The following is a 20116-nucleotide window of genomic DNA, read 5'->3' as shown; positions in this document are numbered from 1 at the left end:
TGGTGGAGAGTTATCCCCCTTCCTATGACAGAGCAATTTTTTTTAAGAGATTAAATTTTAGTTTTTAGTTAGCTTTCGGTAATTTTTGAGCAAATAAACCGATCTTATTGTCAGTAATAATAATGAATGCCACGCCTAAATCGATTGTTAGTACGATGCGTAATGGATAACTATGAGAAAGTATTATTTTCGGATGGCTCAGAACGTTAAGTTGCTTATTTGACCGTTAAAATGCATAAACATTCAGTTTTGAGAAAGAAATGAGCGAAACAAGGAATTTTCTATTATCGTTTAATTTTTTTACCGCTAAATGGCGTAAGGGTCCAGTTTTGAACATAAAAGAGAAAAATAAATTACTGAATTTGTTTCTATCTTATCACTAGATGGCGTAGACATTCAGCTTCTGAGAAAAAAGAAAAGAAAGCTTGAAGTTTAGTTTTTTTAGTTCGATTTTGACCACTAGGTACCGTAAGCTTCGAGTTACGGAAAGAAAATTCAATTTGAAAAACGAAAATAGAGTTTGTATTTTTGAGCGGTAGGTGGCACTCAACTCCAAAATAATGTCCAAAGGATGTCTTCGTCTTCTTCCTCCTTTTTCCCCTTGTCTTCTGCGGAGTTGTCCACTGCTTTAGCGGGTGCTATCACCGGGGTCGGGTCGTGGATTGGAGCAGCCAAGGGATGTTCGTTGTGGATGAATATTTGCCGACCACGTCCACGCGATTTCCCTTGCCCTGGTTTAAAGGGTGCGTATTTCGTGAGAAGCCAGTTGTTATACCCTACGCCTGGGGTAGGCAACAGCTGTTTGAATGAATCACGATAGATTATGTTTGAAGAGCTAGGCCGACCTTGTCCACGCGATCTACCTACTTTGACCTGGGGCTGCTCACCATCGCCGACGACTTGGGAAATTGGTCGACCACGTCCGCGCGATATCCTTTCTTTCTTATAGTTGCTGTGGGGTTGACCAACCCACTTGTAGTTGGCTTAATTCCTCCTCCTGGAGCCGGCTTCCTCCACCTTCTTCTCTGTCTTCTGGGTATCTGGGCGATACCTTGTATCACCGTCGTATTTTGGTGTAGGGGCTTCCTTTATAGCCGCAAAGGGCATATGTCGAACTGCGATGGGAAGCAGTGAATTGAGTGGCGAAATAGCTTCTTTGATCTCGACTATGGCTTCTACAGGGCGGCTGAATTGGTTAATCTGCGCCTTCCTTCCGGGGCGTTTCAGAATTGCCTTGAGAGAGAATTGACTTTTCCGGTTTGACAAGCTTTTCCTCATCTCACGTGCCAAGTGATGTAATTTATTGCACGTTTTCTGTTTAAACCAGGACCTTGTTCTTTAGCGAACATAACTTTTTACCCTTTTATTTTTCTTCGTGTTGAAAACGCAAAGAGTAGGAAGAGGTTTGTAGAAAACTCGTAGAATTTTTGCTGTCTCAAATGGAATCGCTAACCTATTGTAAAATTGATCTTTTTAGGCAGAGCAACCAACTCGGATAAATTGATGGCGGTAAACAAACCCAAACTAAAACTTTTTTTCAAATTCCTCTTATACCCATGGTTGAAGGACCGATGGCCGGATCACCCACGTGCAGAATGATGCCTATGAATTTGCCTCCCGGGGTAGGCATGTCCGACCATCCACATGCACGGCGGACTTATGCAGCAGCAGCAACAAAGACGGGCGATGGGAATGCAAATGGTGGACCGATGGACGGCCAGATGGACGGCTCGATTGGAGATCAAATAGAACGACCCATGGGCGGCGGTCAGGCAAACTATAGTATGAAGGCATTGTGCATTAGGCAACATTTATGCTTGTGCCAATGTAAGCAGAATGTATTCAAAGGGTAATGGAGTACAAAAATTGCAGAACAAAAAACTTCAGAACAAAACGTTTAAGCCGGCAAAATTCAATGGCAGTAACTCCAACTCTTCACCAGCCGCATACTTTACTTAACATACTTTACAAGAAAGACATCAATCGTTCGTCAGCTTTCGGATCTCCGAAAACGTCTTCGGTATGCGGCTCTTCAATGTCCACGCCTGTGGCTTCGTGCAAATTGTCAACTGCCTTGACGTTTTCCACTTTGAAAAACTTTTCCTTCAACTCATGTGCTAGAGACTCGCTTCAAAGTAGTATTCCATAAAGTCCAGCCAGTGTGTGAAGCGAAGGGGGCAAAAGTGATTGCGGCATCAGGACGTCTCCAGACAAGTAGCGTGAGCCTTAGGATCGACTTCTATTTGAAATTCGGTAATCATATTATCGCGAAAGAAAAATAGCACATGTTATCCTTTCTGAAAAGACGCTACAGCCGATGTTGTAATTGCGCAGAGTACAGTTTCCGCGAAAGATGCTGTAACAAGCAGATTAGTTAGCAATGATTGTTAGTCCAAGAATTCAACTGGCTAACCTTAGAGAAGGGGCGAATAGTTAGTGACGATGGAATAAGAAACCCATTTATCTTTAGTCCTTTTTTAGTTCTCCCTGAGTTCTTGTACTCTCTTCATATTCCTACATTAAAGTTAAGTAAAAGCTACAGTTAACCTTCATTTCTGTACTGTATTGTGTTCCTTAGTTTAATACAAATTATTAAGTCAAGTCCAGTGTGACAAATGGTGGAGGATCAATTCGTTTCCTGTTGTTAACGACTTAGCGCTGCTTAAAAGATCGGTGCAGAAAAAGAATAATTCACGCTTACCTAGTTATCCTCGGGATACAAGAAGGCGATCTCACCCGCTTCGTGACTTGTCACCCGTGCTGTCTGGGAACGAGACCACAGCGACTAGCGAGACACAAGATTCAGAAGTCTCTACGTCTAGAGAAGATTTGGCGACATCAAGCGTAGAGACAATTTGCCAGAGAGAGCTTGAAAATCCTCCAAGTTAGTCCGAATCAAGTTGTGACTCCGAACAAGATTTAACAGAGCCTACGCAACCCGGTTGTTCCACAGAAAGGTAAGCACATTTGTTGACCTCCAAGATAATTGCAAGATACAGTCATGGCGGCCACCAATTTCCACCTATTTTTTTAGATAGCCTGATAACTCACGGGCGAAGCTTAATGTCCACTCACTGTGATCGGTAGTGGTTCACTACATGGCCAGCTCCGTCCACCGCCAATATCTGCCGATCACCGCGTAATTTAAAACGGTGCGCGAAATCCTCCCTAATCAAAGTTGTGTCGCTCCCCTCATCCACGAAGACGTTGGCTGGAAATACTGATCCGCCTTCCGTGATGACGTTGAGCCTCACTATTCCCATGACAACTTGGTGCCGTTGGGGTTCTTCAAATGGCAGAGTGTTGTTCCGTGAGCCATCAGTTACATCCCGGGATGGATCATGCAGTAAGGTGTGGTACCACATCTTGCAGTTAGGGTAGCGGCATGCCTTTTTAACACGACAGTCTCTTGCAGCATGCCTTTTACCGAAACAGCTATAGCATAACCGATGTCTGGCACAAAAGCTGACTCTGTCTCCTATAAGAAGAGCTTTGAATTCGTTGCAGTCTTGAATCCGATGATTACCTTCGCATTTAAAGCAGTACGGTTGGGTAGATCCTGGACGGGTCATCTTGTCGTCTACTTGGAACTTCGAGGAGCTCTGATAGGTGCGAGCTGGACGCTGCCTATGGTTGATACTTCCGGCGGCTGGTTGCAATTGGTCTGCTGCCAAACTATACGCATTCTGGTAGGCTGATGCACTTAGACAAAGCCAATTTCCGAAATCGTTAAGGCTTGTTTCGTCTGAGGTTTCTCTTCGATCGGCATTCCAAGCCAATCTATCCTGTAACTGGAGCTTCAGGCAGGCTCTCTCGATTAAATCCGCTGAAGATGTTTCACCTATACGATTAAGGTCAAAGAGGTGGGTCCGGATCTTCTCGGAAAATCGTTTGAAGCTGGAAGGGCCATTTCTTAACTCCAGTCTGTCGATAGCATGGAAATGGGCTGCCCTCATGACGTCTCTTCTACCACAGTTTTGCTTCAGCCTCACCAATGCTTCGATGTATGCCGCCTCTCCTCCACCAAGACCATGGACAATATTGTAAGGAACGACCCGCCGGTGCTGCCTCCCTACACCGACCTTGGTTCCCACGGAAGACTTTAACCCCCGAGAACCGGCCATGTCCCTTTTCGCACCTCTGTGTTAAATTTACACGGAAAAATTCCCTACCCTTTCCGAAGTGCTAATTAATTCGACCTTCTATTTAGCTATAAAATGTTCTCCCCGAAAATCTGTACATCAGTCTGATCTGTGAGTTGAAGTGCAACGGTGCTCTGCGCCAATAGTGTTAAATAAAAACCCTTTTTCGTTATTTACAAAGTGTGTGTGTGTTGTGTTAGTTCTCCGCCAGTCGCCGCTCTCCACTATGAGCCCACAGTAAGTCAAAACATCCCTACCTATCTTTATTTTGTTTAGCTTGTTCTCACTATTTGTGGCCAAGCTTTACAATATCAACACAGCCCCCTCTCAGACTTCGCTTCAATAATGCGAGTTTTTCCCCTGGAGATTTTGCAGTGCCGTGAACGAGAGCTCGAAAGAGGTCTATCCAGCCAAACCATTCAAGTGCTTTCCCACTATAAGGTTCCAAATCTGGTTTTACCGAGACCTGAGCCTTTCTTCCCGTCCAATTGTGAGGGGGCAGTTGTTCCGCACTGTAAAGGTCTATCCAGACGTCAGGCGCTTGATCGTAGTCTTCATTAAGTTCTTTTGTGGGCCATCGTTGGCGATCGGCACACCATCTCTGCTCGTTTCAATTATTCGGAGCTCCAAGAGAAATTCCAGTTTCAGCATTGACGTTTAAAGTTTGTAAGCTTAGTTCTACTTCTCTCAACTCTGCCTCACGACGATCGAATCAATTCCGGCGACCTCCTCCTCCTCGGCCAGGTTCTGCCTCTCGTAAAGTTCTGCTACAGTCCCTACTTGTTGGATGTAGCGTAGGTGTAAGGCTTGTTGATGATCGACTTCGAGTTGTTCTTCATTCTCAAGAATACGGTCGTTCAATTATCTGCCTCATTTAGCAGAGTTTCTACATGCTTGTAGAGGCCCTTCAGGGCCCCTCTTGATCCTCGTGCTTGTATGGTAGCGTACATCTGAGTACAGGTACTCGTGATCTGACGGCGTGTATTAGTTCTCAGCCTCTTCAATCTCAGTAGGTCTCTGTGAACTATCTTCATTCACAGGTGCAACAGGAACGGATGGTTCTGAGATGGGAGCAGGTGTTACCGGTCTATCCATGGAAACCGATAGGCTGACTTCACAGTTATTGGAAGATATGGCATCTGTACAGGCTCTGGTTCGAAGGCCCAATGATAACTCAGCTTTGGAATTGTGTAATAATGGTGAAGTCGGTGGTACTATGGTTTGAATTTATTTACCCGTTTTACGAAGTAGTGCAATTACCAGACAGACACAGGTCGTTTTGACCGTAACTAGTTTGACCGACGGGAAGTAGGAAGATAATGGGCTAAACGGTAACCGAAAATGCTAAGCAATATATAGAAAAGAAAATAGGAAAGCTAGCGGGTGGAATAGGCAAATGAACAGTGAAACAGGCGTTTAGACAACAAGTGCGAACATTCGCCACACCATAGCCCAACTGAAGACGCTCGTTAATGATAGAACGCCATGAGACGATTTCTACCCACAATGATTGGGGCGATGCTGACAAATGAAATATTTTCGGTATGTATTTGGATGATTGGTTGAGCAACAATTGGTTCCTGCATGCAAGACTCCCAAACGACTGGCAAAACGTGGCAGCACAACTCGCTGCCAGAGATAACAAGCTAGGCCTGCTTTGTGTTTTCTCACTGTCGGAGACTGCCGATTCAGGACTAATGGTATGAATGGCCTGAACGGCTTGAATACCATTACACAGGTTCAATAATTCCGCATTAAACCACTCTGGAATGAATGTGGAATGAGCCCATAAGCATCCCCAGTCGTAAGACTCGTAAATTGACGGAAATATTCTTTAGGCAACAGGATCAAGGATCACGTAACAATAGAGGGCAAAAGACCTATACATGGACGGCTTCCAAGCGGATAAATCGTCGATTGATTCCATTACTCTAGTTACTTCAAATTGAGGCCTGATTTGCGAAAGACGACGAATAATTACTTTAATTTTCCTACCAAGGTACCAAATTTCTTTGCTATGTTTTGCTGTCCGTAGCTTAAGAAACATCTTTATAACCCCTTGACAAACACAATGCATACATGCCGGAATAAACGGCTTAATAAAATCCAGCCCACCTAACTTTGAAAGAGAAGTTGATCAGCTGATTCCGTGGGTTAACTTGCTGTTAGTATGCTGATAGCTGTTAATTATTAATATGTTCTTTAAGTCTTCAAAATGTTGCTCCATGGTACGAAGTTGGACGTAAGACTCGATACTGGCTCAGGGTATACACGAGTGGAACCTCTTCCTTTGCTGACCCTTGTACCTAAAAATAATACATAAAAATGATATATATACATACATACTAAGATAGAAATTTTATCTGAGGTGGCAAACATTTGAAAAAAAAAGTTGGATAAATTATTAATTTAACTTCTTACAAAGCGAATAGGATTGCGCGGCGTGGGACATACAGACGCTCATTGTGTTTCTGTGACCTGAGGTATGCACATATGGGAAAGAATGGCTAAAGTTCTTGTGTTATTTGAATTTAGCGAAGGTTTCCCTGCAATAGCACATATAAGTGCTATTTTTAAGCTAGAACTTTCTGAACGTTTACCTGACAAATTGAAGACTTTGGATCAATGGAATTAAAAAAAGCTTGTCGTCAGGCACAATATTTTGTTCTACCACTTGTGATTTTTCCATTATTTCCATTGAGTAGAAGAATTAAACATCCTTGTAAAATTTCTTTTTAGATGGCCTCCTAGTTTCAAAGCCTCTTGGAGTCTCACAGGCTACCAGAAATACGCACCCGTTGAGTCTCAGTTTCTTGTTGGACATCTAGTTTTCTATTCAGGTACATTTCATTGTATTTGGTATGATGAATTTAACGTAAAAAGTAGCTGAACACTTTTTTTTGTGCTAGAGCATAAACATGAATTACAGGATAAAAGAGATCAACTGCTAGAGCTGGCGCGAAGGTTGGCAGACAAACAGCAGGGAGCAAAGCGTGTAACCACTTTAACAAACATATCAGCCTTCACATGCACGTGAATTATTCCGCCATCCTTATTCATCAGTTGATCAAGGTGAAGTAGCTGAAACACAGAACATTACTCTCCGAACAAGGTTCAAATCATCACGAGACAGCAAACAAGAGAATCTGCCAAGAAAAGATATTTAGAATAAAACCATTCATCGGATTCTTTTGAGGTAAGCGGTTCAGTTGTTAAGAGACGAACGAACGTTAAACGAGAAGAACGAAGGCGTTGTACGTTTTTGTTCCATTAAACTATCTTTTTGAAATACCTCTTTAATTTTTTCACAGGTCGATAATCTAAAATCTAAGGTTGTGGAACTGGAAACTCACTTATTGAGCTTGGCCACCAGTTGTCCGACAAGGAAAAAGAAGTGGTGCAAGAACTTCAGGAGCTAAGTAATACGCATGAAGAACATCCATCTGGACTGGCTGCAAGTAATATAATTAGCTTAATTTCTTTCTATATCTTTCTTGATATTCCGTTACGTTAGAAAAAACTAAACGGTTTTTCTATCGGTCGTTTCTTTGGAAAAAACCAGGAAAATATGTTAAGTGTCCAATTAAATCAGACTTTTTGCCTTAGTTTCACTGTGGGCCTCATTTATCGTTCGACCTACAGTAATCGAAGACACGCTGGGGAAGACCCTATTCAACTATATTGGCAATGCGGTTGCCTATGTTTTTATTATTTATCAGAGGGATTTTTTCTTAAATTTATCCGGGCACTCTACTTGATGGTAAGTAAATTCTTTTTTGTGTATGCTTTCCTGTTACTTCATTAATGGTTTGTTTTTTTAGGATGAACCTACGCTGTCCCCATATCGCATCATGACGTGCTATGTCAACATCTCGATGAATACTTTAGAGAAATTGTAGCGGAACTCCTGACTGGTTCCCGCCTAGTGTTGGACTTACTCCGGCTACCGAATCATCGGCCCCGAGTGCCCGGGCTTCTGTTGCCTCCCTGCTTATGCTCTCGTCGTCCCCTCTTACTGGTTTGGACGTCGGAATTTCCGACAGAGGCCAGTAGTAAGTTCCAGGCCAGCTTATGTCCAATACACGACGCTATGCTTGGAACAGGCAAGGCAAGGGATAAGAGTAGACTACTGACGAAGAGATCTGGGCGGGCTGCAGATATCAAGCAAATAAATCGCTGGACCTGGGTAAAGTACAAAATTGTTGGAGGTTATTAAAGACCGTTGGAGGAGGTGTCCAATAAGAAGATGCCAAGAAAAGCCGTGTTTACCCAAATGTTTGGTTGGCTGGCGTGAAGCCTACTCGAAATCCTGCAAAATCTTTGCTTAAAGGGTATGGCAGGGGAACAAGCTCAAATAGTCCTACATCACGTACAAGGATTCTGTATGACAGACAAAAAGAGGGGCCAGGAAACCACCAGCCCTCTATGAAGAACTCCACGATTTTCTCGGTAATACATATATTTTAAAATATCTTTTAAGTGGTTTTAAACTCTTTGGAATATTACAGAAAACCGTGCTATAGGAATGCCTGAAGCTCTAAATAGCCCCCTGCTCAAAGAAAAAAAGTTCGTTAGGTTGGACCTAGTGTGGAAGAATCGGCAAAAGAACTAGCAATGATCCACCAGAAAAATTAAGACCTGGCTTCCGACGGAATGATTACAGCCGAAGAAGCAGCATCAGCGGCATGAGCAATAACATGAAGAGATCCCTTACCTCAAGTAAAAAGTAAAAAGCTGAGAGCAACCATAAAAGTATTAACCTAATTTATTTCCAATCTGGAAGAAGTTAAGTCGTTAGAAATGGTAAATTTCAACTACAATATTTGTCTCCTAAGGCCTGTATTGTGTAAATTGTTACTACTAGAAAAACCTGAAACATTTCAGGAAGAGACAGATAGAGCGGTGATGAACAAACAGCCAAAAAAGATTTGTACATACAGGAAGCGGAGGCTCATAAAATCAAGATTGCAACTTTCTTTGGTTAAGGTTTTTAGTGTCCTCGTTCACAGAAAAGAAAGACAAATAAAAAAGGTTTCTCTTCATCTTCATACTGTTCAAGTTCATCCTGAATTATGTTATGTTACGAGTTTCAAACCCCGATAACAACATATTATTCCCGTCCCACTAGTGTTCCCCATTCCGTTCGATATATGGCAGACAGATAGGTTAGACAGACTTACGTTACAGATTTTGGGAAGGGAAGTCTCGTGTCTATAGTTACCATACATTCGTTTTAGCGAGATTTTGAGAATAAAAAGGCCATTGATAAAAAGATCATTGACTATATCATCCCATACATTTTCGATGGGATGCATGTCCGCACCCTTAGAAGGCCACGGTAGCAGCCCAATTTGGTGGATGCTCCCGAAACCATTGGGTGATGCTGCGTGCTGTGTGGATGGGGGATTTTTCCTGCACAAAATACACTTGTTGCTTGCCATAATGTTGGCAAACCCACGGAATCATTTTCCAGAATATCTTATCCATTACTAATAATCATATCCATTACTAATTACTAATATCCATTAATTTTTATCAATGGATTGGCTCCAGCGACGGGTGAAAAGCACGCCCAAATGGGGACGGTTTTTCTTAGACGCTTTCGGATCTCCGATATCGTCTACGAACTGCAAGTTTTCAACGTTCACACCTGTGGCTTCGTACAAATCTTCAGCTGCTTTGACCTTTTCCGGTTTGACAAAATTTTTTCTCCACCTCATCCGCTACGGATCGCTTCAAAGTAGTAGTCCTCTAAGCCCAACCACTGTGTGAAGCGACGGAGGCAGAAGGGATTCCGGCGGCGACGTCTCCAGACAAGTAAATTGAGCTATAGGCATCGTGTTGTATTGGAAATTCGGCAATCAGATACAGTGGAATCCTTTATGAATGAAGGATTTTTTCCTTAATTCCAGAAGCATAAAATGATTGTATGGTGGCAGGATTCCATGCTCCGTTCCCCACACTGAAAAACTTAATTGTGCCAAACTGGACGCACAACAAGCGCAGCGAGCACCGGGCGGTTTCTTCGACCATTGCCCGAAAACAAGATGATGTGCTGACGGCATTGCAAGGAGATTCCCAGGGTTCGGAGCAACTGTAGGAGTTTATCTTCCAGTAGGATTTTGATTTGGGTGGGTGTTCCACTGATGTCAGCTTAGGAGTCATTTTAGCCCTTCTAGCAAGTACTTGTTTTCAACCGCTTTCTTATTTCTTGGGACTAACCATGTTGAATTAAATGTAACGCAAACTACCAACACTTCGTCAAGGATACTGGGCTGCCAGATATTTTTTTTCTCCATCATATCTTTCATCTTTCGAGATGTTGACAAGGTGCATTCGTTCATTCTTGGTCAACTTCCTTCTCCGTTTGTTGGATTCCATTGATTCTAGATTTTGTTTGTACATAACCTAATTTTGAAGATTTATGATTATGATTCATTAATGTAACAAAAATTTTATGATCATTCATCTTGCTAGTTTTTTGCTACGTAAGGTGTAGATAAGAACATGGGGAACATGTTCAGATCTTATTACATCTGTATCGGTAGGCTTTGAGCTAGAGGATCCATCTCCCTTATTTAATAAAAGAATTGTCTTGCATCTTTATTTCCATATACCCTAGTAGAACAAGATATCTTACTCCTATCTTTAAGATGTATATATGTCTAGCCAATGTATTTAGTTCTCAAAGATATCTATTGTATATCAAAAAGTCATATCAATTTTATATGTCTTTATAGATATCTACCAGCTAACTGCTAGATATATTATGAGATATTCAATACCTTTGTATTGTTGTTGTATTGTTGAAGTTCCCAAAATATTACCTATAATAGGTAACTGGCTTTACGTAGTGGCAGAAAATTGGATAGAGGAAGACATTCTCTATTTACCGAATGATAGTTATTCAGCTGCACATCAAATCCAAATTTTGAAGTGTGGCGTTCCACCTGATGAGGAAACATGGCAGAGATACGAGGATTTCCAAATAATTGGAACTTTTGGTAATTTGCGATACTACTTCATTTTGTATGTTTAATGCAACAATATTGCTTCCTTTTTAAAGACACGTATGAAGAAGCAAGAACAAGTCTTCCCCGTGTTGAAACTGGCCTGCCCATTCTTAATCAAGAAAACTCAGGCAGAGGAAAACGAGTCCCTAAAAGGAAGAAACTAAATATACCTGGACAATCAACAACAGAAATAGACAGTGAGGAAGAGTCTCTCAGCCCACCTAAAAAATCAGCACCCAGCAAAGGAAAGACGATTAAGAAAGCCTCCCATACAAACTCTGCCAAAGGAACGGCCACTTCTACTTTGCTTCCAATACCTCCTAGAGCCTTGTTGGTTTCTAAACAATCCAGCAATGCTTCAACGTCAACTAAAAAGGATAATTGATTTTGAACTTTTAACAAACCTATAAACCAAGTCTTATTGTCATTTCGTTTAGTCATTGCTGCTGCTTCTACTAGTAAGAGAGGTTCCTCCAGTTCTGATAAACGTTTGTCTTCTAATGCTGTGGTCCTTTCGTCAAATTCGTCTCGTAATTATAATATTTAATACATTGTTGCATAACATTCATGCAACGCAACTTTTCATTAAGTTGAAAAATTTTCGTTACCTCATAGCGATATGTCAAGTCTGGAAGCGTTAATAGTGCGTTCCAATGCCGAAGTTCTGTCATTGAATGCGCCTGGTAATTATGCTGCTTTTTTCGTTATTTTGGTACAGTTACTGTGGTCTCGTCTAGTATATCGTTTATTTTTGTTTCACGTTTCTTTTCGGACAAATGTGCCGGTCACTCTTGCGGTAATTACCTAACTTATTCTATAATTATAGAAGATACATCGTATCCTGTGCATTTGCCAAGTCAACAATCGTTTCAACCTGGTAATAATGATATTATATACTTCTTAATTTTTGGTTCAGTTACTGTTGTCTTGTATCGTGTTTTTGTTCGCCGTTACTATTCGGATTAAATGTGCAGTGCACTCCTTCTATAATTACCTTACTCTCCTTATTCTATAATTACAGAAGATTCGTCGTCTCCTGTGGATATGCAAATTCAACAGTCGATTCAGTCTGGTAATGTTAATTCTAGTTTAATGCTAAACCTTTTTTTTCAAAATATTCTAGTGCATTAAATAGGTAATTCCGACGACTCATATGGAACCCACCAGTTCGGTAATCATAAAAAATACCTTTCTTTCATTAACCTCTTTTTCAATACTGTTTTACACATTTTACTTTATTTTGTTTATTGTGAACATATCAGAAAATATGCATCCGCAATTTAATTACAATGGTGGTCATTACAACTGGGGAATGCAGCAGCCGTACTGGAACTATAATTCACATTTAATGAATTCTTCTTATCAAACACCATCAACTGTCCCTGAATTTCCGAGCCAGCAAAATATTGGAGCAATAACAAGCTATAGGCCAAATGAATCACATCATCTGCAACTTCGTAACTAATCAGAATATTTTCATTTTAAACGTATAATCCTTAACCATATTTTTTTAGATGCTGAAAGTAGTTCCGGCCCTTCTACATCCCGAGATTCTTCGTCTTATTATGCTATGGATTCTCCATCGTCTCTACCCATTCCAAAGAAAGTCAATCACGACAAAGAGAAATACTTCTCTGACCTTGCGAAGATTAATGAAAAGTTGTCTATGATCGATAAAAAAATTAATCGAGTTGACGAATGCATTGAGGAAATAGATGAAGGCATTGCTTCTCTTCCATTAAAAAACTTAGTAAGCATTCGAAAAAATTTTGAAAAAAGATGAAAATCTGAAGAAGCTAGTAAGTTTTCAATAATTTATATATTTCATTTAGTATGTTAAACTCCTCTTTCATTCATGAATAGATAGTCCAAAAAATCCGTCTGTCAGGAAAAAAGAATTCCAAAAATTCTGAAGGCGACTATGTACAAAGAGCGTGGAGAACAGTATTTGAAGATTCACTCTCTAAGGATGTAAATTGGCTTGGGAGACGTGATAAGAGAGTAAACGGCGGAATGGGAAAAAAAGGAATCCACTCTTGTCGTATAACGGAATTAGTAAGAGGTAACCGTTTTATATAGAGAAGAGATATAAGTAAAGAGTAAAATAAGTAGTTAAATAAAAATATTTTATATTTAGTTGGAATCATCTCCAATTCAAAGTTTAAAGATCTGGAAAAAGAAGTGTTCGTCGCTGAAACCAAATCGTATCTTCATAATGCAAAAGGGCAATTTGTGGCAGAACAAGCGAAACTTGCGGCGGAAGACAACAGCAGCGATTCTAATTAATAATAAGACTTGAATGTCTTCCTGTCACAGTTTGTAACTTGTGTTTCTTTGCCAATTGTAATTCGGATTTTAAAAATAAACTGTCTTTAAAAAATGTATTCTTTTTTTTGTATTTACTATTTGTTTTAGACCGATAAGTTCCCTATACAGTTATCTAGAAAGTGGCTTTCAGGATATTCGTAAGATATATAAACAAGATATCTCCACCCCATGACATTTAGCTAGTACAAAGCTAGTACAAAGATAGTGGTAAGATATCTAAGATGTATTTGCCATAGATGTATCGCTATCTTAAGATTGTGTGAAGATATCTTGTTCTACTAGGGTAGTTCTCTGGAGTTCTTAAGTTCTTCTTAGTTGCTCTTTTCCGTTCTATTCAGTAGTTTCCACTCTCTTTCTGTTTTGTAAGTTCTTTGTCCTGGAGGTTTTTATTGCCCTACTGTACTTTCTAAGTTTGCCGTTACCGTAGCTGATTTTTATAAATCAGTGATCAGTCATTTTTCAGTTATTTCCTTCTTATTGACTATTCTGGAAGTGCCGTTTCTCATCTATCCACATTTACAAAGTGCTGTCATTTCTCCGTTCGTTTCGCTTTCCGCTTTCTCATATTTCCTTTTTCCGATTTGACTTTTTATTTTCCCAGTTTCCCGGTTTTAGTTCATATTTCCGTATTAGTTGTTATTCCTATTTCTGTATTATTCTTATGGCGTAAAGAAGGAAATATGTTCGACATTGTGGCTAAACGCCTATGAGCTCTTTATTTGCAGAATTTATCTTTTTTCCGTCCTAATTCCGTTTAATTAATTAAGTTATTCACCCAATGGGGAGAATTTATTACATAATGGTGGTACGTTGTTTCTAACTGAACCACGATGACGGATAATATTATTCCTGATCGACTAAAATTTTTGCGTATCCGATGAATACACCAATAATTCCCGTAGCGCCCCTTGCGCAAACTGGCAAACCAGTAGCAGAATTAATTAATTTCGAGAAGTGGTCAAATGAAATCCCTTCTATACCAGACAAGTCATCAGGGCGGTGCAGAGATAATGTGTCAACTAACTCCTGGACCAAAAGCAGTTGAATGAAAGTGGGTGAAGAAATATGACCGGATTCAAAACAACTACCCAATAGCAGAAGGCCCGTTTCATCGTCAACGAAGTTTCTTCAAAAAACGGCCTTGACTAACATATGCCCCAGTAGCATAAATCTATTACTTGCAAATGGTCGTGGCCACCGCAGCTGCGAAAGATCTTGCAATAACATATCTAAACGTCAAGACCACCATCCTCTACGGAATACTTCAAGGAGAATTCTGTATGCCGCAACCTCAGGGGCTCGTCGTTCCAGGGAGAGAGGGAAAGAAATGCCAAATCACCAAACGCATTTATGGCTTGAAACAGGCGTTTCACTTATTGAACGTCAAATTCATCGTTTCAGGATATTAGCGCCCAAAATCGTCCAAATGTGAACTCTTCATCTACTACCGCCATCTACATCTCACCGAGATAGATGAAAAAATAATTTTCTTCATCTTCTACGTAGACGATGGCTTGATTCTGAGCAAAATCAATGCAGCCCTTTTGAAGATAATGGAATTCCTTGGCAAGGAGTTTGAAGTGTGCTCGCTCCGCACAGAACGATTCATTGGCGTTGACATAGGGCGCAACCGTATTTAACGGACTATTCATCTTTCTCAGGTCGACTACAACAGAACGGTGCAGAAAGGTTCGACATGGCCAACTTTCATTTTGTTGTAGTTCTAGCCAAGCCTTCTATCAAATGATCGTCATCTATGTGTCCTAGAACTGAGGAGGAAAAAATCTGATGGCTCAGGTTTCCTTCAGAGCGGGAATCGGTTCGGTGATGCACCTTGCCACTCTAACGCGACCCGACATCGCCTATGCAGTCGATCAAGTCTCACGGTTCTGCGAAAATGTTTACATGGAACGCTGGAAGGGACTTAAGCAGATCCTGACCTATCTACATAAAACCATCGATCATGGCCTTTTATTTAGCGGTGGAACCGTCGAACTTTGTGAGTACATCGACTTCAATTACGTAGGTGATCTGAAAAACAGAACGATCAACGAGTGAAGCCGTATTTATTTTCAATGACGGCATCGTCTCCTGGCACAGACATCGACAAACGTGTGTTGTTCTGTCCTCCCCAAAATGAAAGTTTATCGTAGCATTTGTTGGAGCAAGAGAGGACATATAGTTGAGGATTCTTTACTCAGAGTTGAGTGGCATCGGCTTGACTATGCCACTGTGATGCAACCGACCAGGCGCTATTGCCCTAATTCACCATCTTGTATTACCACTAGTGTACAAAGCACATGAGCGTGCGTTTCTTATTCGTGTGTGACGCTCAGCAGGAGGTCAAACTTGACGTCATGTACGCCGACACCAAGTTTAATCTTGACGATGCCATTACAAAGGCTCTGCTGATCCCGAGATTCGAGAAGCTGCGTCACGGCCTGAAAATTCAGGAATACTCAAGCTAGAGTATTCAACTTGAGGGATGCTTATTTTTTCTACAAGTACACTTATAATTGAGAACGATGTTATTTTTTGGACATGCTTGAGGAGATAGATGTATTTTATTATCTCTGACCCAAGTGCACCCAACTGGTATTGCTTGAACCAATTTCATTGATTGATTGAACCAATTTCACCTGCCTAGCTTTACTTCGTCCGCTTGATGATTTTTTACGTTTTCACGCTTCTCACTCGCTTTCCGACTACTCTGAAGATAGAGGCTATGGTTAACGGTCTGCACAGAACTTACTGATAAGAACACTTTTTATGTTGAAAATCGTAATTGTGTAGTGTAATTTTAGCTTAAATAACTTTATATAATGTACAAAAATTCTATGCATAGCAGAAACATTGTTGATATGTCCTATTGGAAACATGTCTTTGTTTTTTTGTGTAGAGCAATAGGGTTATCAATTTGGATGTTGTAGGAATTGTGTAAACTTTCTTCTCTTAGAAACATATGTTAGTTGATCGGGCCTTGTAATAAGCGCAAACATCAGTAACAAATATGAAAAAACGTTTAGTTGCGTAACGCTTACCTAGGGTAAGGCTTTTGGGGTTTTCAAAAGTTGTTTTAAGACCTAAATGAACTCGCAATAAGTAAAGCTTCTTATGAGATTTCTCAATTGCATTCAGAGGATCCCATCATTTTCTTATATATCCCATGTACTTACAGAAGAAATTGCATTCTTAATTGCTGCTAATAGTACTGCAGCGGCAAACATGTTTTGTCTCTGCATTGATGGCCAATTAAATTTCTATTAGGTTCTTGTTGAACCAAGTAAACACTAAAGAAAAAAAATGAGGTTCATGGAAGAGTTTAGTTGATTTGTATTTTTCGGCATGGTGAAGATACACGGAGATAACATTAAATAAAAGGTATAATAACTGACAGGATTATTTTCCGTGGGAGAAGTTCTACTTTTTTTTTAGTGATTCCAAGATACAAAAAATTCTAGTAAACAAACGGCAGTCTGCTTTCACTGCAATGAATATGTCACACTGGACTTAACTTGACATTAACTATTTATATTTAAACTGAAGGAACAGAACACAATACACAGTAGAGGAAAAATTACAGCTTTACTTAATTTTTCTGAATAGTTGTAGAGAGAATAAAAAAAAAACAGGGAGAACTAAGGGAAAACTAGAGAACTAGAGAGAGATGGCTTTTTATGTCATAATTACAAAATATACGCCCCTTCTCTAGCATGCATGAATTCTTGGGGAAAATATTCCACAACATTTGTGTTAACTTATCTGCGCGTGTTAGAGCATCTTTCGCTGAAAACTGTACAATACGCAATTACTAAATAGGACTTAGCGTCTCTAAGAGATGAGATAAAACCTTTTCTATTTTTCCACAGCGTCACTACAGTTAAACTACCGCCTCTGGTTATAAGAAGAAATTAAATATTTAAAGGCAAAAACAAGTATGACCTCCATAATAAACAATAAATTCTGTCCATTAACTAACTAGTTTTGAGTGCAGTACATAAACGAAGCTTAAAGCCGAACAATTTTTCCAAAAAAATTTATCGTTGTGTAGTTTGAAGAAAAGATTTCTTTCGTATTTCTAAAACTTAACTGAAAAAGCTTATTGTGCCATAAATGGCGGCTGAAAATTAGTAATAAAAATAAAAATAAATCAAGCCTTATAGGATAAAAGAAGAAAAAGGAGAGTTTTAGTGCAGAAATTGATTAACTGGCATGCCGATTAACAAATTGTAATGGCAAAAACTGAAAAAGGTTTTCAAAACTTCTCGTTTCAATGATGGCAGCTCAGAACTCTATTCTCGTAAGCACATTTTCCAGGTCTCATTTGCCAATTCACGCAACGTTGCCGCTGCCATAAGGGCTCGTGTTAAAAAGCTACTGAAATGGCTTGTGTGCGGACATTAAAAAACGGTACCGTACATCAAGTGTTTCCCCGGTTCCAAAACAAGAACAAGGAATAGGGAACACGAATAAAATATAAGCTTCAGTACTAAGAAATGGAATAGCCTTTCATTCCAAAGCTGAATAGAAACATGGATATGTGAGGAACTGGATTTATTTTTTGTGAAACAGGAAACGATATCAATGTAATGTATGTTTTGTCGCTACATTCTCTTTGTATGATGCTGGCGTACTTGTACACAATTCGACATGATGAGATAGAGCTTTGAATGACAGAATAGATTTACATAAATTACAAGTATGGCAGCACATAAATGCAGGTGACATATACATATTTGTTCCAAAATAATGGGAAAAATTACAGTTAACTTTATTTGCATGTGTTAAACACTAAATTGACCACAACGATATTGGAAAAATGGGTGATATTTTTCGTTCCCTTCTATATTAAAGAGTTTCGTCTGCACTGCAAAGAAACCTAGTAGTCTATAGAAATGAATGTACAAAATTTTATATCGGCAGAAGGAGGTATATTTTGATCATTGGGTGGCTGGAATCCCGATACTTTTAACATTTGGCGCCATCTAAGAAACAAAAATATTATTAAAATTTTTGTCAACAGGTGGCTCTAGTATAACGCTAGATTGTTCTAATCCTCCCAGTGCGGCTTCGTTGCGGGTTGTTTCGTGTCCTTACGTCGTCTTTCTTTGGAGGTCCATCAAATAGTATTTCGAGTTGACAAAATACTCTTCCTTAAAATCCATGTATATTAAACACAATGCACCACTGCCTTCGTCAATCTAAGTCGAAAGGCTTTTCAGTGTCGAAGAAAGCATTTTCCGCCAAACGAGGAATACTATTTTCGGTGCATATTTAAGAAAATACGATACTTGGAAAAAATATCGCGATAGCGGTACTACAGATATATTTTTTGAAAATTGAAGCATCGGTACCACGATACCGATACTTCTTCAAACTACTTCCGCGGAGAATTCAGAAATTAGTTTGCAGTATTTCACCGAGCTTTTTTGGAAGCACTAGTAACCATCTGAGGGAGTTCCATCAGACCCACAGGTATAATAGGATTAAGGCAATCTATGTTTTCACGGCAGATTTCTAGTGCAAAGAGGCCCACGAATCCAAAGCAACAAAAGCTTTCTCATAACACCAAGGCACAAATAATGCATTTAATTAACGGCAAACGAGCTAATCATGTCGACGTGTAATTGTTCTAAAATAGACGTACCAAGATATTTTGCCCAAGACCAAGATTTTAATTATTTTGCTATTATGGACAAAACCGGTACGCTGAAGTTGAATAGCATCATCTATGAACTCTTCATTTAGTAGCTTGAGTTTTCGGTTCACTATTACCATGATAAAGTCGAAGTACGAACGGGAGCAAGTTCTCCATCTCACTATAAAAAATCGGCCTTAAATAGGCAAAATTTGCTGCCAGAAGCATTTGCCACCGAAGGCTTTCAGCTTGATTTTTATGCGAACCGTATTTGCCTAATATAAATCTAATGCCACGAACAAACCAAAGAAAGTAGTTTTCTGGTGGTTTAAGGAGAGTTCTGTACGTTTTTGGGGGGCTTAGTTCATCATATGCAGGAACAGCAGGTAGCAATTCCGTCAAAAGATTATCAATGGCACGTTCGTTTAACACGAAAATTCATTGCCCACGATGTGTGCTTTCCAGTGAACTTTTAGGGAGTCGCGACAACGGCTGCGCATTCGTTAACGTCAACGTCACAACAGTAAATAAGTCATGTTTATCAGGCGTGGAATTATCATCCCTTGAAATTTCGCATTCATCACAGAAATTGTCAAGCGGCATCGCTTGTAACCATATTTCGTTAACTGTAGACTTATTATTGTTACAAGTATTAGATATTGGATAAAATGTAGATATATTTATTATTTTAATACTATTGTAGACATTGTATATATTATTTGCTTACTTTAGTGTTATTTATGTATGTTTCTTGTTGCTATTTATGTTATTACTTCATGTGCTGTTACCTGTTTTACAAATTATTGAAGCTCATCGAATTTTTAGTACGCCTCAATATATCTGCCTAACATTTCCTTTTTGTAGAAGGTCTTCAGCGCAGAAGTTATACCTTGGTCAAGTGGCTGGTAAACTTAGAGTTCGCCGGGAAAAATATGATTTCGACCTTTGAATTTCGGTCAAAGCACGTTGGGTCATGACCGGTGCAGTTGTCCGTT

General features: G+C 39.8%; 2 protein-coding genes across 3 annotated transcripts in view; one reads left to right on the top strand and one right to left on the bottom strand.

Annotated features, from left to right (window-relative positions):
* LOC130687377 (14-3-3 protein zeta) overlaps positions 1-20116 on the bottom strand; it is an 84561-nt gene that overhangs the window by 49097 nt on the left and 15348 nt on the right. The window lies entirely within an intron of this gene.
* On the top strand, positions 11041-13499 carry LOC130687379 (uncharacterized). 2 transcript variants are annotated; one of them, XM_057510531.2, is made up of 10 exons: positions 11041-11146; positions 11209-11685; positions 11746-11838; positions 11982-12032; positions 12177-12227; positions 12291-12326; positions 12418-12612; positions 12670-12954; positions 13019-13217; positions 13293-13499. In XM_057510531.2, exons 3-8 carry the CDS (start codon positions 11775-11777, stop codon positions 12936-12938), a joined length of 666 nt encoding a protein of 221 aa, XP_057366514.1. In that variant the 5' UTR covers positions 11041-11146; positions 11209-11685; positions 11746-11774; the 3' UTR covers positions 12939-12954; positions 13019-13217; positions 13293-13499. The 2 variants fall into 2 exon arrangements, with proteins under 2 accessions (XP_057366514.1, XP_057366513.1); XM_057510530.2 differs by having other exon boundaries at positions 11771-11838; positions 13293-13497.

This window comes from Daphnia carinata, chromosome 4 (genome assembly GCF_022539665.2).
Source record: "Daphnia carinata strain CSIRO-1 chromosome 4, CSIRO_AGI_Dcar_HiC_V3, whole genome shotgun sequence".
In the NCBI taxonomy this organism is placed as follows: domain Eukaryota; kingdom Metazoa; phylum Arthropoda; class Branchiopoda; order Diplostraca; family Daphniidae; genus Daphnia; species Daphnia carinata.
This window is presented reverse-complemented; position numbering and strand designations above follow the sequence as displayed.

Coding starts and splice junctions, on each gene's coding strand:
- LOC130687379 (XM_057510531.2), top strand. CDS start 11,775: ATGTCAAGTCTGGAAGCGTTAATAGTGCGTTCCAATGCCGAAGTTCTG. Junction 11,839..11,981: donor TCTGTCATTGAATGCGCCTG/GTAATTATGCTG, acceptor CTATAATTATAG/AAGATACATCGTATCCTGTG. Junction 12,228..12,290: donor TCAACAGTCGATTCAGTCTG/GTAATGTTAATT, acceptor TGCATTAAATAG/GTAATTCCGACGACTCATAT.